The sequence below is a fragment of the Globicephala melas genome, chromosome 15, assembly GCF_963455315.2.
Source record: "Globicephala melas chromosome 15, mGloMel1.2, whole genome shotgun sequence".
Classification (NCBI taxonomy): domain Eukaryota; kingdom Metazoa; phylum Chordata; class Mammalia; order Artiodactyla; family Delphinidae; genus Globicephala; species Globicephala melas.
The window spans coordinates 36664050-36684977 of NC_083328.1; the positions used below are offsets into that span (position 1 = coordinate 36664050).

General features: G+C 63.9%; 5 protein-coding genes across 18 annotated transcripts in view; 3 read left to right on the forward strand and 2 right to left on the reverse strand.

The window, feature by feature from the left end:
* Nucleotides 1-73: 73 nt before the first annotated feature.
* On the forward strand, nt 74-6258 carry SPSB3 (splA/ryanodine receptor domain and SOCS box containing 3). 6 transcript variants are annotated; one of them, XM_030872172.2, is made up of 7 exons: nt 74-148; nt 1427-1564; nt 4394-4568; nt 4650-4837; nt 4917-5019; nt 5097-5222; nt 5451-6258. In XM_030872172.2, exons 2-7 carry the CDS (start codon nt 1439-1441, stop codon nt 5783-5785), a joined length of 1053 nt encoding a protein of 350 aa, XP_030728032.1. In that variant the 5' UTR covers nt 74-148; nt 1427-1438; the 3' UTR covers nt 5786-6258. The 6 variants fall into 6 exon arrangements, with proteins under 6 accessions (XP_030728032.1, XP_060141616.1, XP_060141615.1 ...); XM_060285633.1 differs by having other exon boundaries at nt 4450-4568; XM_030872173.2 differs by lacking the exon at nt 74-148 and adding an exon at nt 401-683.
* Nucleotides 268-10055, reverse strand: EME2 (essential meiotic structure-specific endonuclease subunit 2). Its single transcript, XM_070043722.1, has 9 exons — nt 9978-10055; nt 9694-9865; nt 9358-9494; nt 8854-8946; nt 7786-7879; nt 7489-7604; nt 7104-7294; nt 6702-6800; nt 268-6220 (listed from the first exon to the last, which is right to left on the reverse strand). The coding sequence occupies exons 1-8, from the start codon at nt 10053-10055 to the stop codon at nt 6725-6727; spliced, it is 957 nt and encodes a 318-aa protein (XP_069899823.1). The 3' UTR covers nt 268-6220; nt 6702-6724.
* On the forward strand, nt 10003-11306 carry MRPS34 (mitochondrial ribosomal protein S34). Its single transcript, XM_030872177.3, has 3 exons — nt 10003-10374; nt 10524-10566; nt 10655-11306. Exons 1-3 carry the CDS (start codon nt 10054-10056, stop codon nt 10945-10947), a joined length of 657 nt encoding a protein of 218 aa, XP_030728037.1. The 5' UTR covers nt 10003-10053; the 3' UTR covers nt 10948-11306.
* Nucleotides 11307-11453: 147 nt separating this feature from the next.
* Nucleotides 11454-12882, forward strand: NME3 (NME/NM23 nucleoside diphosphate kinase 3). The gene is made up of 5 exons (XM_030872179.2): nt 11454-11683; nt 11762-11892; nt 12057-12158; nt 12223-12335; nt 12451-12882. Exons 1-5 carry the CDS (start codon nt 11638-11640, stop codon nt 12566-12568), a joined length of 510 nt encoding a protein of 169 aa, XP_030728039.1. The 5' UTR covers nt 11454-11637; the 3' UTR covers nt 12569-12882.
* Nucleotides 12883-12920: 38 nt separating this feature from the next.
* MAPK8IP3 (mitogen-activated protein kinase 8 interacting protein 3) overlaps nt 12921-20928 on the reverse strand; it is a 47454-nt gene continuing 39446 nt past the window's right edge. For 8 of the 9 annotated variants that reach the window (XM_060284916.2, XM_060284921.2, XM_060284920.1 and 5 more), the window contains 19 exons: nt 20338-20468; nt 19857-19913; nt 19595-19765; nt 18933-19059; nt 18660-18755; nt 18414-18572; nt 17732-17897; nt 17295-17477; nt 17035-17224; nt 16806-16925; nt 16650-16730; nt 16500-16567; nt 16230-16378; nt 15673-15844; nt 15476-15589; nt 15246-15284; nt 14876-15055; nt 14615-14764; nt 12921-14539 (listed from right to left, as the gene is read on the reverse strand). In XM_060284916.2, the coding sequence (XP_060140899.1) occupies nt 14418-14539; nt 14615-14764; nt 14876-15055; nt 15246-15284; nt 15476-15589; nt 15673-15844; nt 16230-16378; nt 16500-16567; nt 16650-16730; nt 16806-16925; nt 17035-17224; nt 17295-17477; nt 17732-17897; nt 18414-18572; nt 18660-18755; nt 18933-19059; nt 19595-19765; nt 19857-19913; nt 20338-20468 (2475 nt within the window). In that variant the 3' untranslated portion in view covers nt 12921-14417. The remainder of the gene's footprint in view (nt 14540-14614; nt 14765-14875; nt 15056-15245; nt 15285-15475; nt 15590-15672; nt 15845-16229; nt 16379-16499; nt 16568-16649; nt 16731-16805; nt 16926-17034; nt 17225-17294; nt 17478-17731; nt 17898-18413; nt 18573-18659; nt 18756-18932; nt 19060-19594; nt 19766-19856; nt 19914-20337; nt 20469-20928) is intronic. The other variant, XM_060284919.1, reaches the window with a different exon arrangement.

Genomic DNA, 20928 nt, shown 5'->3' on the forward strand with positions numbered 1-20928 from the left:
TCCGCCGTAGCCCCGAGCCGCGCACGCTGCGGGGCCAATGCGGCGCAGGGGGCGGGCCGCGAGGGCGGGGATTGTTTACGTCTAGCTCCGGAGCGGAAAGTAGGGCACAGCAGGCCGGGTTGAGCGCAGCGGCGCAGGGCGGCTGCAGGTGAGCGGCGGGCCGCGTCCGCGCCTCCCTGGGTCTCCCGGGCCCGGCCGCCCCGCCCGGCTCGACCCCGCCGCGCCAGCCGACCTTTCGGAGCTGCGGGCGGCGGGGCCGGCGCGCCTTTGTTCCTGCGGCGGCATCGGCAGCGGCAGGGCCGGGCGAGGCTGCCAAGGCGCTGCGCCGCAGACCGGGCGGGGCGGCGGGCGGGAGGAACCCCGCAACCCCACCGATCCTGAGACAGTGAGATGCCTGATGGGGAAGCAACCCCTACTGCAGCGGGGTCAGTCTCGGGGTCGTGCATTGCGCGTGCACGGCCTGGCGCTTACTGTTGCTGCGGCGGTGGCTGGCGAGGATTAGGCCGGGCCCACTCTGGCCAGTTTCAGTAACCAACCCTGGTCTGCGGACGGGCTCCTATCCCTCAAAAGCTCTGTCTGCGCTAATTCACTGCCGCCCCTCGGGGTCGTGGCAGGGCCCTTCTGGGGATTTCAAACCAGGGCAGAGCCGGGAAGTAGACGATCACAGAGGGCGACTTATTACTGTAAGTCGGGCATGGAAGTTGAGAGCCAAAGAGGGGAGGGGAAAGCGTTGTGGGCAAAGGGCTGGAAAGAGCTACCAGCCGGAACAGGGCCGGAACTTGTAGGCATGGTAGAATATTGTACTTTATTCTAAGAACAGTGGCAAGCCCTGAGGAGTTAACTCGTTAATTTAAAATTTTAAGATTTGTATTTCAAAAAAAGCTCGGTTGTAGTGAGTGAAGTGGGAGGAGCCAGAGCGAAGACGAGTTGTGTGCGGGTGGGGCAGGCAAGGTGGCAGCAGGGGTGGAGAGGGATTCAGGACATGTTTTGGAGACGGTGTGGGGCGCGGAGGGCTGTGAGGCCGTGGTGGGAGGGAGGAAAGAAGTGTTGGGGATGACTGCTGTGTGTCTGGCATGAGGAACTCGGAGGCTAGAGATGCCGTTTGTCAAAATGGAGAATGGAGGAGGGGCAGGCAAGGTTTGAGATGCTTGAGGGATGTGCAGGAGGGACACTTGCAATCCTGAGGCCGAGCTCGGAGAGGGGCTGAGCTAGGCATTTGAGAGTCATGGATGTCAGGATGGCATTCCATGCTCTCCACCTGGGTTTCATCAAGGTACTCGGACACTGGAGTGAGGTATGAGCTTGTGAAGAGAGTTCCGGACCCTGGGTGGGCTGGCACAGTCTGGGGGCCAAGTGCAGGGGGTGCTGGGGGACCTACTGGTGTGTCATATGTCTTTCTTTGCTCAGACCTTGTGCTTTCTTCCAGATCCTGCCCACCATGGCCAGGCGCCCACGGAGCAGCAGAGCGTGGCATTTTGTCCTGAGTGCAGCTCGCCGAGATGCGGATGCCCGGGCCGTGGCTCTGGCAGGGTCCACCAACTGGGGCTACGACTCTGATGGGCAGGTAGGTTCCAGTGGGTGAGCATGGTGGGCATGGCTGGACTAAATATTGCCTGAACTGAGACTGAAAGAGAAAGATGCCTCTGAGGGCAGAAAACAGGGCCAGGCTTGTCGGACCGTCCCCTGCGTGCACTCTGCTTCTGCTCCCCTAGGCTCTTCACACGGTTAAGGACGCACGTGGCCCTGGGTAGCAGGACCTCAAGGCATATACTACGTTCCTCTGTAGACTTTTTTCTTTGAAGAGGGTGTCAGTGGGTACTTTGGTCAGTTCATTTAACGAAAACTTCTCCATTCCATTTACCCAACCGCTTTTCAAGGGTAGCTGTTGTTACCTCTGTGTGCAACCTTCTGGACGTTTTCTCTGCCTGTTGAAGTCTGTATTCAACGTTTGTGTATATGCATCTAAAAAAAGAATTTTGATCTTTAAAGACCGACATTCCTGAGCCTTCCTGTGCTCAGGACCCTGAGCTCTGCAAGGCCCAGGAATACAGAGGCCGTGAGGAGGGCGGCTCAGCTGTCTGTCTGCAGTGGAGGTTCCTGATGGACCTGAGGGGTTTGCAACCAGAGCCTCACCACGCTGACTCCCGCCACAGGGGTGGGGTGGTGGGGCTCTGTGGCCTCTGTGCCTGCCGTGGGGGGCATGTGGGGAGGGCTTCACAAGTCAGTTTCCTGAACCTCTCAGACCAGAGCTGGGCTTTGGCTTTGCCCTGAGTCACCTCTGTTGTTTTCAGGGTGATCTTCGGGTGACTTGGTTCTGCTCTGTCACAGCCACCCTGCCTGGGTGCCCTGGCTCAGCCAGGTGTCTGGGTGGGGACAGGTGCCTATCCTCCCCAGCCCTCAGTGAGGGCAGCTGAGTCCCGTGGAAGCACCAGGGCTTGGGGCAGAATTGGAGGCGACATCCTGGGTCCCCTTCCTGGGGCCTCCCTTAGCTTCCTGCCTGGGCCAGCGAGAGGCCTCGGCCTGCATTCCTGTCCCGCCTCCAGCTTCCACTGACCACGTGGCCTGGAGCAGTCTTTTCTCCTGTCTGTCTCTGCCTCTCTGGCTCATCGCTGTGGGATGTGGGAGGCGTCCAGGGGCTGGGGGTGCAGTGTCTGATACACACCTGTGGCTCATCCGGTCACCTAATGGGCCCGGGGTACTTGTGTGCACGTGTGGATGGAGAGAGCGTGTCACCCCAGCACCTTTGAAGGCCGAACACACATGTCCTTGTCTCCGCTGCTCTAAGCTCTCCTTACAGCTTGTGGTGGGGCCGGGTCTGCCCTCTGCACAGGGGGTTGTGTGCTGGGTGCCAAGCAGTATGACCCCCGGGGCCAGCAGTGCTCAGGTCTGTGCCCCTGGCTCCTGACTCAGTGGGAAGGGATTGTCTCCTCTGGCAGCAGTGGGCCTGCCTTGGCTTGTGGGGGATCGCTCTTCCCCGTGAGCGGGGTGCTTTGGGCCTGCTGCCACTGTCCTTGCTGGCGTCTGTCTCCAACTGGGGCTCGGCCTCCTCGCTCCCTGAGCTGTCTCTGCCATCGGTTCCCAGAGCTCCTGTGTGGCACTTGGGGCTGAGTGTAATAACAAAGGAACTCAGTTCCGGTGGGAGGAGGCAGGTGAGCAGGACCCAGGAGAGCGTCAGGGAAGCCTACGAGAAAGGAAGAGAAGGAAGAGGACGCAGCATGAGAGGCTGAAAGAGCCTCTTTGAAATGGTATCCAAAAGCCATCCAGGGGCAAACAGACCCCCACTCCTGCCCCATGGGGACAGGGGTGGACAGGGCAGAGGAGGAGGCTGGGCAAGGAGGGGGTCTTATATTCTCTGACGAGAGTTAAGTCTGTGGGCTTTGTTCTCAGGGCAGCAGGATTCCCAGGTCTGAACAGGTCACCCAGACCACTGTGCAGAGGGCATTTCCGCGGGGCCCAGAGCAGCACCCAGAGGCCAAGAGAGTGAGGGTGGAGGCCAGAGCCCCACCAGGACCCCAGGCGAAGCTGGGAGGGCTCAGAGAGCAGGCATGCACAGGCTGCCTGCACCCCTGGGGCCTGAGACTCCAGGCCCTCACTGGTCGGCCAGATGTCAGAGCCTGGGTGGGTGTCTTGAGGGGCCCACGTGGCTCCAGAACAGGAACAACAAGGTGTACAGAGACACCCTCACTGGCCTCCAGGAGGGTCTGTGGGTCAGCTGGTCCCCGGAACCAGACCAGCTCAGCCTTAGCGTCTGGCCCCTGGGCCAAGATCAGGCCCTCAAGGCTTGGAGTCCATTCGGTGAGGACTGAGAGCCACACGCAGAGGGCCAAGGCCCAACTGAATGTTTTCCTGCCACAGCCTGAGACCATGGGGCTTGCTCGTCAGGGTCCTGTGATGGGGGTTGAGAGCACACCCTTGCACGGACAAGGGGACCACGGCCATCGGCCCCCCTGGAGCCCAGCTGCTGCCATGGGGAGACCAGGTGCCTTCATTAGGTCAGCAACGGACTTTGCTGTCACGCTCCCATTTATCACAATTTAGATGTTCTCTGGACAACGACGATGGCTAAGCATGCAGCCCTGTCTTGAGGCTTATTAGTGGCTAGGCCTCCGGGGCCCTCCACTCCACTCCCAGGAAGCCACCGGCGTGGTAGGCCTTTGGCAAGGAGGCCCCCTTGCAGCTCCTGAGCCAGAAAAGATGTCCAGGGTCACTGTGGCTGGCTGGCTGAGCCCTTGAGACCTGAGGAGGCCCTTTGAGGCCAAAGCCCCAGATCCCTTCCTTGGGGCGTGCGGCCGTTCACCCGTGGGCCTGGGGTGGGTGGCAGGGCAGGTGGGGGAAGGGGTCGGTTGGGCCGGCAGAGGGCAGGAGGCAGGAACAGCTGGCCCTTTCCCCTCAGCACAGCGACTCAGATTCCGACCCCGAGTATGCATCTCTGCCGTCATCCATCCCCAGCGCCGTGCCTGTGACTGGGGAGTCGTTCTGCGACTGTGACAGTCAGAGTGAGGCCTTCTGCGGCAGTCTGCACGCCGCCCACCGGGGCAGGGACTGCCGCTGCGGGGAGGAGGACGAGTGTGAGTGTGGGGGCCTGCGGCGGGTGGGCGGACCTCTGGGCTGGGGGGGAGCCTGGCGAGCCTGGGCCTCTTCTCTCACAGATTTTGACTGGGTCTGGGATGACCTGAATAAGTCCTCGGCCACCCTGCTGAGCTGTGACAACCGGAAGGTCAACTTCCACATGGAATACAGCTGTGGCACAGCGGCCATCCGGGGTACAAAGGAGCTGGGGGAGGGCCAGCACTTCTGGGAGATCAAGATGACCTCGCCCGTCTATGGCACTGACATGGTAAGTGGCCGGCAGGGTTGGGGGAGGGGTGCCGGGCACCTTGGTCCCCAGCCCCCTCTGCCAGTTCTGCCGTTTCCAGATGGTGGGCATCGGGACATCGGACGTGGACCTGGACAAGTACCACCACACGTTCTGCAGCCTGCTCGGCCGGGACGAGGACAGCTGGGGCCTCTCCTACACAGGTGCGTGGGGCCCCCAGGGTGGGCAGGGCTGGGGGGCCCCGAGGCTGCAGGGCTCACCCCGACCCTGCTGCCCCCAGGCCTCCTCCACCACAAGGGCGACAAGACGAGCTTCTCCTCCCGGTTCGGCCAGGGCTCCATCATTGGCGTGCACCTGGACACCTGGCATGGGACGCTGACCTTTTTTAAGAACAGGAAGTGCATAGGTGAGGAGGTGACTCTGACACATGCCCGCAGAGCATGGCTGCCACTGAGCTCCTGGTGAGGTTGAGGGCCCTGAAAAGCCATCCTTGCAAGGCCATCCTTGCATCCCTGAGGTCTCAGGGTCCCCAGAACCGGGCAAGGCCGGGGGGTAGGTGGAAATCCCAGCATCCTTCGTCCCCTTAGGAGAGCCTGAGCTTAGGGTTCAGGCTGTGCCACCTCCCCACCCCCAGGAGTGGCAGCCACCAAGCTGCAGAACAAGAGGTTCTACCCAATGGTGTGCTCCACGGCGGCCAAGAGCAGCATGAAGGTGATCCGCTCCTGTGCCAGCATCACCTCCCTGCAATACCTGTGCTGCTACCGCCTGCGCCAGCTGCGGCCTGACTCTGGGGACACGCTCGAGGGCCTGCCCCTGCCGCCCGGCCTCAAGCAGGTGCTGCACCACAAGCTGGGCTGGGTCCTGAGCATGAGCTGCGGCCACCGCAAGCCCCCCACACCCTCGCCCATGGCCAATCCCAGCAGCCCTGAGACCCGGCGCTGCCAGAGGAAGCGCTGCCGAAGGACCTAGCTTGTTTCCCAGTGAAAACTGCCTTCTACAACTGGGATGGCGTTTTCTCTGTTTCTCCCTTTGGACCACCCCCAGGGCAACAGGAGAGGGAGGACTGAACCAAGGTTTGTCTCGGCTGCCCCCCTGCCACCCGAGGCTGGGAGAGGCCTTGCTACAGGGGCTCCGGGGCCATTATCCCTGTGATCCGGAGACCCGGACTTCCTAGTCTGTCTGCTTCCTGTGCCGGGTGTGGGAGCAGCCACTTTCCTTCTCAGAGTCTCTGGGGAGCTGCTGCCCCAGCATGTCTGGACTCAGGCTGCAGGCCTGGGAGGCTGGTCTGCTGCCTGTGAGGAGGACGGCTTCGTGAGAGGTCGGCTCTTCCTGCTGTCGCCGCCGGCCTTGGGTTTTTCTTAACTTGCTTTGCATGTTGTCAGCTGCTGTTCCTCTCGTCTGAGGCTGAAAACGACCGTAATAAACTTAGAGTTTATGTCTGATGCTTACATACCCATGGAATGAAAGGGGTCGGACTGAGGCCTGGGGCTCACAGGTGTCCACAGCTTTTCTCCTGTTGTGGGGGGGCGGGTCACAACACCCTTGAGGAGTCACGGCCTGGTTCTCTTTTCTCCCTCAAGACCTTGTCTTAATACTTCTCCTTTCTGAAGGGGCCTGCCTCCCCCGCCCCCGCAGCCTCCAGGTGACCGGCATTTGCCCTGTGGGGCCCTGAGGCTGCCCAGCCCTTCCTGCCTGTCGTAGCTGGCTAGCAGCCCCTCTGCCAGTGTGTACAGGGCCCAGGGCATATGAGCCCTGCCCACATCTTCTCCAGACTTTCCAGCTGGCTTGGCATCTCCTGGAGAGAAAGAATTTCCTCTTCTGCCCATCCCAGTTACACAAGAACTTTCTCTGCTGCCCCTCCTGCGCCCCCATCTTGGGGTCAGACCTGCCTGAGAGCCCCGATGCAGGTCATACTGGGTGTCTTGCTCCCGCACACCACCGCTCGTGGTTTCTAGTCTGTTCCCTGGGCGGGCTGCATTCAGTCCTGCCGGTAGGTGGGAGAAGGGCCCGTCAGGTACCACAGGCATGGTCAGGAGCCCAGGTCCAGCGGGAGGTCGGGGATGGTGGTCATCAGGAAGAGGCAGATGCAGCAGGAGAGGTCAGGTCCCAACCTATGGGGCCGCACACCCTTGCCCATCCTCACAGGGAGGTCAGCCAGGAGAGCTAGGCACCCCTGCTCCATGCCACAGGCCACGCACACCTAGGGCGGGCATGGGGATGGGCGGGGCAGGCCTCGGGGGACCTGGCCTCCATATCTGGGAGTCTGGTTGGGGGGCGGGGGGCCCACCTGTTGCAGAAGGCAGGGGGAAGGGAAGGCAGCAACAACAGCATTGGCCACAGCCGGGCTGACGCAGTTGAACTGCCTGATCTGCTGCCAGCAGGCCCCCCGCAGGCCGGTGCCATCTCTTGCCACTCTTCTCGGCTGCTGCCCAGCACGCGGTGGTGCAGAAGGAAAAGGCCCCAGACTCCCGGGACTGCCTGGGAAGGGGAGGATGCAGGGAAGTGCCTAGATTCTTCATCACCTCTACTGAGCGCCCCGCCCCCAGCTCAACAAAACCCACAGCCCCCTCTGCTCTAGAGGCCAGAGAGGCGCCACCCTGCCCAGCACTGCCACCCCGCCCGGCACTCCCATCCCTCCCACTGCAGCCCCCAGCAGGGTGAGGGTCACACACTTGAAGGGACGCTGGGTGAGGGCCTTGGTGAAGGCACACACATGCTGACTCAGCTCCTACCAGGAGGCCACCAACAGCACATCCACGTTTGCCCAGAGCTGCAGAAGCACCAGGGCCTGAGAAGGAAATGAGCCTGTGGGTGTGGGTCAGAGAGTTCCCATGGGTGACACCCAGCTGAGACCAACCCCACATGCCACCCCCCCCGCCCCGTGCCAAACCAGCCCCTGCTGGGTCTCGGAGAGCAGCCCAAGGGCCAGAGCCCATGCCAACCATCTGGCCCAACCCAACTGTCCTCACCTCCTCCACCTCGGGCCAGCCAACTGCCACCTAGGCACGAGTCACCACTAGACGCTCTGGCTGCCATGCCTCCTGGGTACTGGACTGGTAAGACCTATGCAGAGGTAACCATCCCTCTGGCTCCCTACCCTCCATGAGTTCTCCTCCTGCCCCCCAGAGCCCGCCCAAGAGAGAGGGTTAGCTGTGACACCAGCCCCCAGGGCCACCCCTGCCTTTCGCCCGAACTCTCCCATTCCAGGCAGGCTGGCTAAGGGTGTTAGGGTGACCGGTACCACAGGTAAACATCAGCCCAATGACAGCCAGGTGGAGGCAGGCAGGGCTCTCAGGACTGATCCAGGGCACAGAACAGGTTGGGCCACATGTCTGCAAACCAAGAAGGTTTACCATACCTGTTCCTCGGGGGCTCCGGCAGGCGGGGCCCACCGGCCACCACCAGTTTGCAGGAAGCAGGGGAGTGAGCCCAAGAACAACCCCGCGGTGCTGGGAGGAAACAGGGGTGGACTCCTCCGCCCAACCAGTTCTCTTTAGAAATCTAGCTCTGTGCCTTCCACATGATCAAGAAGATCTATGAAAGAACCCGGGCACACCCCAGGCTCCTAGAAGAGTTGGACTCAACCCTCCTCCCCATTCCTGGTCCACCTCTGCACCCCAGCCTGGCATTTGCTTGACATACACAGGTGCTTGATAAACGGAGAACCTTGAACTCTGGGACCTGGCAGAGGGTCTAACCTAATGACGCTCTGGTGCAAACATCAGCTGAGCAATCCCTATTTCTCCCGCCAGGCGGCAGCTGAGCGGTTGGGTGTCACAAGGTGGACTGCACAGCCAGCCTGCAGCCCTAGTCCCCAGGCCCCCTCTCAGCAGTTTACCACCTGACTTCCAACTCAGTTCTCAAGAGAACCCTCCTTATCCTGGCTTCTACCCTCAAGAAGCAGCCGTGGCTCCCACCTGCTCCCAGGCCAAGAGCCCGGCTGGCTTCCCCCATCTCACCCACAACATCCAAAATAGGGAACCCAGCCCCTCACGATCTGTGGTCAGGGATTACTCCTTCCTCCCTCCCTCCCGCACCTGGGTCAGCTGGACAACGCCCTGCAGAAACTCCTCAGGCTCCAGCAGCAGCAGCCGGTCCTGCTCATCCGCAGCCCACACCTCAGGAGGCACCTGTGGGAACATACACGGCGCTGTTGCCCACCCGTGGCCTCGTGCACCCCGGGCCATGGCCTGGGCACCCCAGGAGTCCTGAGGCTTGCGCAGGTTCTTCCCGGACTGCTCTACAGAAACCCAGCGTCCCACCTTCTACTGAGACTAAAAGCAGCGCAGGTCTGCCAGGCAGCAACACCTGTGGCCACAGCCTGGATGGGATGGAGCATCAATCAGCAGCAGCTGCGTTCAGGCTCTGGCTCCCAGCCCGCAACTTACCAAAAGTGGCCTGTGCATCACTCACTCAGCGTTCCCCGTTCTTCGTTTACTGGTATGTAAAACGTGCACAATTGCTGCAGCTGCCTCTCAAAAGAGCTTTGTCACATAAAACACCCAACCCAGGGCTGCATTCCGTAAACCCAAGACACTCACACTGAGGGAGCAAGGGTCTGGCTTCACTCTGCTCCACCCGAGGCTCCATGCAGGGCGTTCGGGCTCCACGCGGCACTCACAGCTCAGGGCGTCCAGAGCCTCCATCAGGATGTCGGCACCGGCATCTTCCAGAATGTCTGGATGGGGCAGAGGGGCAGTCAGCTGTCACTCCTTCTTTCCCCCACGACAGGACACTACTTGGGTGGGGACAGCAGCCCCACAGCCTGCACAGCGTGTTACCAACAACTGATTCCCGTCCGGCTCCCAGAGCGCAGATAAACAAGCTCCTCAAGGCCGAGCTCCCCATCCCGGGCCGCTGCCCGCGCCCGCCCGCACCTGGGTCCATGAGCACCGCCAGGCGCCGCACGGCTTGCTCGGGCCGCAGCCGCCGCAGCACCTCGGCCGCCGCCCTGTGCTCTTCCGCCGGGTCTCGGACCCTGGCGGCGGCCTCCTCGCCCGCGGGGCCCTCGATGTCCGAGTCCGATATCTCCCAGGTCGGGGGCTGCAGCTATCCCCGGCCCCGGCGCGAGCCCCCAGCCCTCCCAGACCCAGCCCTCGCCACGGCCCGCCCGGCCTCTTCTCCCCTTCCGGCAGCGCCCGGACGCCTTTGCGGGGGACACCCGCCGCTTCCGGCGTCGGGCTCGCCCCGCGGCGCGCGGTGGCATCTTCCGGCCGGAGCGCGGAGGCTGCCCGGCCATGGCGCGGAAGAAGGTGGGGCCGCGGCTGATCGCCGAGCTGGCCCGCCGCGTGCGGGCCCTGCGCGAGCAGCGGGAGCGGCCGCGCGATTCGGAGCGCTACGCCCTGGACTACGAGACGCTGACGCGGCCGCACTCGGGCCGCAAGCTGCCCGCGCGAGCCTGGGCCGATGTGCGCCGCGAGAGCCGCCTCCTGCAGTTGCTTGGCCGCCTCCCGCTCTTCGGCCTGGGCCGCCTTGTCACGCGCAAGTCCTGGCTGTGGCAGCACGACGAGCCGTGCTACTGGCGCCTCACGCGGGTCCGGCCCGACTACACGGCGCAGGTGCGTGCACGGTGCCCACCCCTCAGCTCCCGGCACCGCGGGGCACCACTGTCTCGCCTGCGCGCGACTTTGTGGGACGGGATATCCTGTCGCCCGATCCCTGGGCAAGCGAGCTTTCTGAGCTGATCTCCTCCCCACTTGCTTTGCAGAACTTGGACCATGGGAAGGCCTGGGGCGTCCTGACCTTCAAAGGTAAGGCGTCCAAACCCGGTGGGGAGGCTGCCGGCAACAGATTGTTCCGTCAACGTGTGTGCAAGAAGCCTCGTTCTTCTTTCCCCAGGAAAGACGGAGAGTGAGGCTCGGGAGATAGAACAGGTCATGTACCACGACTGGCGGCTGGTGCCCAAGCACGAGGAGGAAGCCTTCACCGCTTTCACGCCGGCGCCGGAGGACACTCTGCGCACTGTGCCCTACCCGCCGCTCCTCCGCGCAATGATTCTAGCAGAGCGACAGAGAAATGGAGACACCAGCACGGAGGAGCCCATGCTCAATCTGAAGAGGATACGCATTGATCCCTGGGACTATCCTGAGAACCAGGAGTCGAAGAGAAAGACCAAGGGCACTGCAGTCTAAAATGCCAGAGCGGGCAGGCTGCCGCAAGGGTGCAAGGCAGTGGCCACCATTTTCGGTTACACCTGAATCAGCCCCCTGGGAGCTTGGATCCTACCTCCCCGTGACTTGTTGAGGTTCTACATTTTCTTGGAAAAGGGTGGGGTCAGACCTTGCACCTTGTGTCTTTCCTCTGTCCCCGCTGCCCCAACACGCAGATCTGACTGAGGGGGCCTCTTAGGAGGTGGCTGCTGGGGGAAAGCCGCAGGTTTGGAGCCCCGCTGCTGGCTCCTGTCACTTCCACGCTGGCTTCCCTCCCTATGACCTATTGCCTCTGCCGGGACCCAGGTAGAAACTGAACGCGAATAAAGGCACATGAAGCAGCCCTGGGTTGTGACTTTTTTGAGTTTGGGGTACCAAAGCGGGCTGTTGGCAGGGCTGTGGGGGAGGAGCAGGCTGACACTGCTGCTTACGGCCGGGTGGTGAGAGGAGTTCCGCGCAGGCGCCCGGTGGTGGGGAGACCCGAGGGGATTCGGGAGTCACAGGCGCGGCCGCAGAGGTCCCGGCGTCGGCGTGAACGACAGGCACCCCCTCTCCGCGTCCGCCGAGGTGGCGGCGCCCGGCGACCAGGCGGCTTTAAGCACAGGCCCCGCCCCGGCCCGCGCGTCTCCCCCGCCCCGGCCCTCGAGCCGCCCGAGCCCCGTTGCCGCCATCATGATCTGCCTGGTGCTGACCATCTTCGCCAACCTCTTCCCGGCGGGTGAGCGGCGCGGGCTGGGCGGGGCGGGTAGGGGGTGCGACCGGGTCTGATGCGCCCCTACTCCGGCGGTTCCCACAGCGTACACCGGCGTGCACGAGCGCACTTTCCTGGCCGTGAAGCCTGACGGCGTGCAGCGGCGGCTCGTGGGCGAGATCGTTCGGCGCTTCGAGAGGAAGGGCTTCAAGCTGGTGGCGCTGAAGCTGGTGCTGGTGAGGGCCGGGGTCCCCAGGCGTGGGGAGTGGGACGGGGGTGTTGGGGAGAGGTCCCCGGGCGTGGGGAGCGCGGCGGGGTGGGGTGCAGGGGGAGACGGTGTCCCCGCGCGTGGGGGATGGGGGTCCCAGGAGCACGCGTCCCTTCCCCCCTCCCTCCCCAGGCCTCCGAGGAGCTGCTGCGCCAGCACTACGCCGAGCTGCGTGACCGCCCTTTCTACGGGCGCCTGGTCAAGTACATGGGCTCCGGGCCGGTGGTGGCCATGGTGAGTGCTGGCTGGCGGGAGGGCGGCGCGCTGACCCCGTGCTGACCCCGGACCCCGTCTGCAGGTATGGCAGGGTCTGGACGTTGTGCGCGCTTCGCGGGCGCTCATCGGGGCCACGAACCCGGCCGACGCCACGCCCGGTACCATCCGTGGCGATTTCTGCATCGAGGTCGGCAAGTAAGTCCGGTTCCAACTCCCCGAACCGGGCTGCGCGGGGCTCTCTGCCCGAGCTCTCTCTGCTCCGGGCCCTCTCTGCTCCGGGCCTGCGCTCACCCGCGCCTCTCCTGCACAGGAACGTGATTCACGGCAGCGACTCGGTGGAGAGCGCCCGCCGCGAGATAGCGCTCTGGTTCCGCGCAGACGAGCTTCTGTGCTGGGAGGACAGCGCCGGGCACTGGCTGTACGAGTAGCCGGTCGGGCAGATGTGCCCATCTGCAGTGGGCTGTGGGTGATTCCGCATTCTCCAGGCCCCGGAGGTGTGCACACGTGTGGACCCAACCCCTAGGAGCTCAGAATACCCTTCCTGTGGCACGGGGCACAGGAGGGCAGGTGGTGCACGCCTGCGGAGCTCTGGTTGCTACAGGCCTTCCTGTCCTGGCTGAGGTTCTCAGGAGGCCCAGCCCGGCCTGCGCCTGTTTACAGCACGTCTGGAATGCGGCAGGGTGCCACCGTAGTACTTTGCTTGTCCCAGTACTTCTTTTTATAATAAATTGAGGAAAACTTTTGTGCTCCAGTTGGTTTGGGCTCAGGGACACAGAAGCATGATGTTAAGACATTTATTACTTACAGAGCAGATATGTAGGTTCACTTGCAGGGCCAAAGCCTGAGGAGAATCGTGTCACCCAGTTGCACCCACCCAGCTAACCCCCGAGTCACTTCAGGCCCTGTGAGGACAGACAAGGGACTTGACGTACATCACAGTGGAGAGTGGCAGGGTGGTGGGGAGAAGCCTGCAGCTGCTGGTGGCTGCAGCAGTGGCCAGCTGGGCTCGTGGGATGGCTGCCCAAGATCTGTGCTTCTCTGGTGGGAGGTGGGTGGGCAGCAGTGCCTGGGGCTGCCCTGATCAGTGCCTCGAGGAACAGGAATAAGGCCTGGGCAGGTGGGGGAGTTGGCAGTCCAGGGCGGTGCCCCTCAAAGCAGGCACGCGCCATCGCCGAGAACCGGCTGGAGGCGGCTCCTGTCCTTAACCCTTGGGCCTCTGCTCGGTGGCCTATCATCAGATGCCCTCAAGGGAGCAGGCCACACCGCTTATCCCTAGGCACTTAGTAGCGTGTCTTGGGAGCTGGGCTCCTTGGAGACTGCACAGGAGGCAGGCCCTGGAGCACACCTTTCCCCATCACCCTGAGGCTGAGCCTACATCCAAGGACTGACCCCGGGAGAGACCAGGGGCCTCCCCTTCTTCCTGAGGCTTGGGCCTGCCCTGGCAGCCTGAGAAATTCCACCCTAGGGGCTTCCGGGAGGGGTGGGACTCACGGGGCCTGCTCCTACAAGGTGAGTGTTCACCCAGGGAGAGTTAGCAGGGTCGGGGAGGACACAGGTCAGTGAGGGCCAGTGAGAGCCCACCACACAGGATGATTATGGGGCTTGAGCGGGATGAGGGTGTGTGTGTGTCTTCTCAGGCAGCTGCCCCAGGGAGCCTGGTTACATGCTTTCATGCCAGTTCCCAGGGCGGTAGGGATGGGGGAGGGGGAGCCCAGGGAAGGCTAGCAACTGGGCCAACTCCCTGAGGGTTGGATCCCCACTCCCATGGGCAGCAGCCAAAGGCAAGTGGACTCAGGGTGGGAAGACTCAGCGGGGTGAAGTCCCTGCTCGACTCCCTGGAGAGATCCTGGGAATGAGTGACTGGAGTGGGGAGCCCAGGGTGGAGCTCGGAGCCACCTGTAGGGGCTTCCCTGGCCCAACCCACCCTCGGGTTCTGCCTCGCTCTGGCCCTGAAGTGCCCTCGGGCCTGGAGGGCTTTGGGCTGGGTGCCAGCCAGGAGCTGCTGGGGAGAGGGTGTCCCGAGAGGCTCTGCCCCTCCCTGGTCAGGACGCCACCCCACTACCCGCTCCCAGCCAGACCCTATGCTCTCTGCCAGCTCATGGGGAGGCCCGGACTGAAGGTGAAAGCTGCAGGTTGAGAGGCTAGAAGTGGGGTGGACGGGCACCTGGCTGCCTGCGGGCAGGCTGCCCCCTGGGTGGGTGGTGGGCAGGTGGGTGGGGCTGTATGTACATGTGGCAGATGGCATCAGGCGGGGCGGGGTGGCGGCAGGCCGCAGCCTCACTCGGGGGTGTAGGACACCTGCCACACGATGATGTGGCTGCGCTCGGCCTTGGACAGCAGGGGCTTCACTTGGCTCACGTCCCCTGCACCCTCCTCGGGCTCATCGTCTTCTCCGTCGCCTGGAGAGAGCACAGCTGCCATGAAGGGGCCATCCCTGTCCGGGGACACCTGGGGCCCCAGCGGCACCCACTTACCGATGCGGAAGTCAATGTAGCCCTCCCCGCCGCTAAGCACCAGCACGTTCTTCAGCTTCTGGGCCTCGGTGTCTGCGGTGGGGGCAGTGGGCCCGGGACTCTCGGAAGGGCTGTCGAGCACGCTGCCGTTCAGAGTGGCCAACACGTTCCCTGTCATCAGGGCACAGGGACCTCAGCGGGGCAGCCAGAGCACTCCCCCCACAGGCTCCTGAAGGGAGGCCGCGGCTGCAGCCCTGCGGGGAGTGGGGCCCGGCCCCTCACCTGGCACGGAGACAAAGAATTTGACAGCGTCACGGTGCCCGTGGAAGCAGAGCTGAGCCTGGGCCATGGAGCAGTAAGGGATGAAGCTGCTGGCTGATTTGTCACTGCTGTCGTCTCCGTACACGTGGATGATGCCTCCTGGGCGGGCCCCCTCCCCAGATGTGGGGGACGACTTGTTGGCTGGAGAGAGAGGGTCCCGGAGGGGCTGAACCTGCTGACTGGGAGGACCAGTTTTCCAGCAGCCGAGGGCAGAGGGTGGGGCCTGCCTGGTGCCAGAGCCAGTCCGAGGGGCAAGGGCAGCCTCAGCCCCCAGGGTGTCCACAGTGGGGGGCTTCCTTCTGAGAGCAGGAGGCAGGCGCTCTGGACTTACCTCGGAGCCCCAGGAGCTGGCCTCGGTGCAGGACCACAGCTGGGGGAGGTGAGGGGCGGAGCATGGAAGAGAGAGGAGAGAAGTCACAGGAGGGACTGGCTGAGGATGGCTGCGGCTAGGGCAGCCCGCGTCCTCCTCTGTCCTGGCAGAGCGCACCTGCCCCTGGGACCCTGACATGCGCCTGTGAGTGGCAGCCAGGCCATCTCTACAGATGTCTGTGGGTCACTCACTCTCAGTCAGCGGGATGGAGATGACAACTCCGTTGCCGGTGCCCACCCAGAGGCGGTTGCCTGCGATGAGCAGGGCTGTGATGCGCACGAAGGAGAAGCCCAGCTTGCCTGTCCCTGGGGGTGGGGGGAGGCGGGTCAGCGGGGAGGGCTCGGGGGACCCTCCTGCCCCCACATGCCCGGCTGGGGTGGCCCCTCACCCAGCATCTTGCTGACGTAGGGCTCAATATCCACGTCCTGCAGGTGCTGGTGGGTGTGGGCGTGGTAGAGCCGCAGCGTGGAGTCCAGGCGGATGGACACCCACACCCCATCACCAATCCACGCCAGTTGCCGTACCTGGCTCTCCCGCCGTGGGTGGGCGTCGAACGACTTCTGTGGGGTCAGGGCAGCCCGTCAATGGGGTGGGGGGCCCTGAAGCTGCCATGGCCAAGAGTCCCTGAAGCAGCTCATGGGCACCTTTCTAGGGCCTCTTTGCTCCCTTGGGTCCTGGCTCCTAGGAGGAGCCCCAGCACCCCAGCCCCACCCCACAGCAGTGCCTGAAGGAGGTGCGGGGGAGCCCATTCAGACACCGATCTGCTTGTTTCAGAGAGAAGCAGCAGGTGGGCTCCAGAAAGACAGGCATTCACAGCCCAGCTGCCCTTTGTTGGCCCATGACCTTGGATGAACCAGTCACTTCCCTAAGTGCATTTTGTTTGACCCCACGAAGCCCCCACCAGAGTCCATTAGAAGGTGTGTGGAAGCCCCAGCCTGCACTTGCCTCAATCTGCATCGTCTTGGGCTGGATGACATGCACCTTGTTCTTGTAGCCGCACCAGACGCGGTCATACACGACGGCCATGCAGCGGATGGAGTGGTGTGGGTGGCCCAGGTCCATCAGGTGATAGTTGCTCAGGTCCCACTGGCTGTCTGTAGAGAGCCCGCGACCCCTGCTCAGGACTGGCCAGGCCACCTCTGCTCACGGTGCGGGTGGTTCACGCCCTGCCTGGACGTCAGATGCTGCTCCCCCACCCACCGTGCCAGGCCTCACCTTCACCTCGGTGGAAGATGGCCAGGGTCCCATCGGCCAGAGCCACCAGCACTCGCCCTTTTACGTGCCTGCAATGGGAAGGTGGTGAGCCAGGCTCAGGCCGGCTGCCCTCGGCCCTCCCGACCCCGGCCCCCGGCGGGGGTTACGCACACCAGGCTCAGCACGGAGTCCTTCAGCTTGATGGAGTGCAGACACTTCTTCCAGTTGGCCACAGCCGAGTGCACGTAGAGCCTGCGGGAGGAGGCACGGTGGGCGGGGGCTCGCCCAGGGGACCCTCTCCACCCCGACCCCCAAGACCCAGCCTACCAGCCGTTCTGGGCTCCCAGCCACATGGTGGGTGCAGCACTGCTGCTGGCCCCCGCAGCGTCCCCACTGGGCTCCGGCTCAGGCTGCACACCGCTCACGTCCGTCCCCAGCCCGTTCTCACTGCAGGGAGGATGGCAGCTCCAGGGCAGCCCATGGAAGCCCGTCCCTGCCCACCTCTGCCAGTCCCCGCCCCCCTCCTCCCCTGCTGCCCCATCCTGAGAGAGCCCACCTGTCAGGCTGGGTGCTGGTGGGTGGGGCAGGGGCCGGGTCGGTGAAGACGTGCTCTGTGAGGGGCCCAGGCCGCACCGCAGCTGCCTCTGCCTCACTGGGCCCAGAGTCTGGCACCTCCATGGCCTCCGTGGCCTCCTCCGTGGACTGAGATGGGTTGACCTTCCCATTGGCGACAGCAGCCACCTCCCCTGTGGAAGGGAGGGGTGAGCTTGGCTGGGTGAGAGAAGACGGCCGCCCGGGCTCAGGCCCAGGACTCACCCTGGCCCTTGTCCAGCACTGGGGTGTCCCCACGGGAGGAGCAGTTGCTGCGCGGCACGTTGCAGCGGGTGGCACAGCCCACCAGGGTGATGCCGGCCAGCACGCCGTCTGCACTAGAGTCCTCAGGGTTCACGTCGCTGTCCAGGAAGATCTCCCCCGGAGGGTAGTCACCATCGCTGGCCGCTGGAGGGAGAGTCACAGCCCCGTCACCCCGCGCTGAGAAGCCCCCATGACAGGACCCTACCCAGAGCTCCAGTCCCGGTGAGGGTGCAGGGGGAAGGGAGGGGCTGTTTGTGATGCCACCCCATCTCCTTGTCACCGGGTGAGCGTCATACAGGGGTCTCCTCCTGCATCATTAACAGGACTGAGCAGAGAGACAGCTCCTCCCTGGACGCTCCGCATTGACTCCCGGCCAGCAGCAGGGGCCCAGCACTCACCAGGGATGCTGGAGATGCATAGGACGTGGGCATTGCACACGGTGAACTGGTCCACGACGGTGCCCGGCTGGTTGGCATCGATGATCACCACTTTGCTGGTGGTCAAGGTGCTGGTGAGGATCCACACGCGGCTGGAGGTGGCGTCCGCCTCAGGGAGCTCCTTTGCCTGTTTCCGAGCACAGGGATAGGCTGGTGCCTGAGCACTCACTATTGTAGCAGCAATGGGGGGCGAGTGGGGGGGATCTTGGAATCTCAGGATCTAGCCTTACCCGTGGCCTTAGGGGACCTGAATGTCCTCCCTTGTCGCCAGGACGGTGAGAACTCTGAACTGCACATTGTGCCTAGGTCGTGGCACTCACGGCCTCCCTTCCTCAGAGGAAGGCTGAGCTCCCGGTGATTAAGTCACTGGCCCCCACATCGAGCCGGGACAGAAAGTGAAGCCTCCAGGCACTAAGCCCCTCACACGGCTCCTGGGCAGGCACAGACCTGCTCCAGCCTGGCTGCCCTGAGCCTCCGCTCCTCCTTGCTGCCCCACCCACCGGCAGGGGACCGGGCCACCCCAGTCTCCCGCCACTGTCCCCAGCTGTCCTCCGTTTCTGTCACTCCCACCCAGACTAGTCATAGCAGAGCCATCGGGATGGCAGAAGCAGAAGATGGCCCTGGCCCTGCCTGCCACTCTGACCTTCTTCTTCTCGGGGGACACGTGGTTGCTTTTGGTCTCTCCTTCTACTTCCCGGTCGCAGGTCAGAGGGTCGCGGTCTGGCACAGGCTTGACTCCATTCGCGGGGTCATCCTCACTCAGTTTCCAGCCGCTCAGGTTGACGCCCGCGGCACACCACAGCTGGGAGGACAGGGCCATGAGGTCCGGCCTCATGGGCTTCTGGGGCAGGGGGACCTCTCCCAGCCTCGTGCCTTCCGCGGGGCTCACCTTCATGGTCGGGTCCTTCTCCACCAGAGGGCGGCAGTACACAGGGACAGGCACGTTCTTCATGCGGGTGTCCTCCTGGCCTCCGTTGGGACTCAGCTGCAGGAACAAGGCAGAGGGGCGCTGTGGGCGCCAGGCCTGGCCGGCTTACATGTGTGGGGCTGCAGTCCACTACCCCCGGTCCTCCAGGTTTTGGACTTGGGGCCCTGGGCGCCTACGGGGCTCCCCAGGGGCTCCCTGCCTGCGGCGCCCCCCATGCTGCCCTGCGCCCAGCACCTGCTTGTACTTGGCTGGTAGGCTCCAGCCACAGGCCTGCAGCCGCCCGTCGTCATTGCGCACGTGCTCGCGCACCTGGCGGTACTGCTCACGCTTCTGCTCCCGCCTTGCAGAGGATGTGCAGTCGCTGGCGGAGGAAGGGCAGGTTACTGCGTCTGCAGGGAGCACGCCTGCCGCCCCGGAGCTCTCCCTGCTGGACCTGGACCGTCCTTGCCGGGGGCCCATCTGACGGCAGGGGGCTCTCCCCAGCTCTAGGCTTGGAGGCCACATCCAGCCGTTGCCCTGGGCCAGCTGGCAGGGACCCACAGCCCTGGTGGCACCTGAAATGGCTGCGGGCTGCCTGCTAGGGGTCACCCGAGGAGCAAGGCGCAGGCCTCTGGGACTAAGCGGAGGGACTGTGGGGGAGCACAGCCTCTGCTGAGGGACATCCAATGCTCCCACTGGGGGTGGAAGGGTAAACACGGTGTGCACGGAGAGGTCATGACCCCTGATGCCTGGTCAGTGTCCTTCCCACTATGGACCCCATCCCCTGAGCACAGCCACCAAAGCAGCAAGGTGGAAACCGGTCCTGCTTCAGAGCCTGGAGGGGAGGGGCCCTGGGACACAGGGACTCCCCCTGTGCAGGCCAGCGGGGAAGGGCAGGGCAGGCCTGGGAAACTCACTCATCTGGGAAGAACTCCAGGGGCCGGCTGCCGGCGGAGATCTGGCACATGGCGTGGCTGCGGCGCTGACTGAAGCCGGCCGTGGTGGGTGACTTGTAATGGATGTTCACTGAGGGGTAGGACCGCTTGGCCGGAGGGGGGCTTGAGGAGGAGCTGAAGAGGCGGCTGAAGCTGCCAGCCGAAGCATAGGGGGTGAGGGGTGGCCTGAGGGGAGACCTCCCCAGCAGCCACTGCCAGTGCCCTCCCAGTGCCCCCAACTCACAATTGCCAGATGGTGGACTTCTTCTTCTCCTGGACAGATGGATGCTCTCGGGATGCTCTACAGGGGAGAGCAGGGGGAGAGGCCCCACTCAGCCATGCCCACCCAGTCCAACCAAGCCCCCCTCTCACCGGGCCCCTCTTGCCTCCCTTGCTTGGGACCCTCCCCATGGACACACGGACTGGAGCATCAGACAAGAGGGGGTCCCAGGCGAGTCACCCGTAACTTCCTAGAGAGACCCTGGTGCACTGGCCCCAACAAACCAGGTACATCCACTGGCCAGGGCTGCACCAGAGGCCCAGTTCTGCTGGTCCCCTGCAGGCTTCCACCAGGGATGACCCGACACCCTTAATTCTCCCGGAAGAGAGGGAGGTGTAGGGGTGGTCAGCCTCAATCCCATCCCCAGGACCTCCTAGAGCGACCACAGCTCACAGATGGAGATGGGAGCGTGTCTTCTGGAGCCCACAGGAGCCGGGAGGCCCACCTGATCATCTCGGTCCACCGCACGGCCTCCTGCAGCTCCATCAGCCGCTCCTTGTACTGGTTGCGCTCCATGAGCACGCGGGCCATCTCCACACGCGTGAAGCGGCGGCGCTGCGCCATGGGGATTTTGTCCTGCGGGGAGAGTGCCGCTGCTCAGCCAGCAAGGGGCCGCCTCCGGGAGTGGGCGCACCCAAGGGCGCTTTCCCACAGAGCTTCAGGTAAACGCGGTGGGCAGGGGTGGGCACAGGAACAGGAGCCACCACCCCGAAAGGGCCCCCCTTCTTTCCAGAAGGTCACATGACACACTCGAGGGGTACAACACCCACAGTGTGTTTTCCTACAAGCTCCCAGACACCCTGGCAATCCCAAATGCCACCGGTCAATGCTAACAGGTGGGACTGGCCCACGGTGGCATAGCAGGAAGAAAGGTTCTGGGGAAGGTCTGGCGAGCAGGACCCTGGTCACTGCCTCGGAGCTGGACACTTGTACCAGCGGATCTGCATGGGATCTGCTGTCCCTGGCAGGACTGTCTCCTTACGCAGCCCTGCCCTGGGCTGCCCTCCCCTCGTGCCCCCACCACCGGCACTCGGAG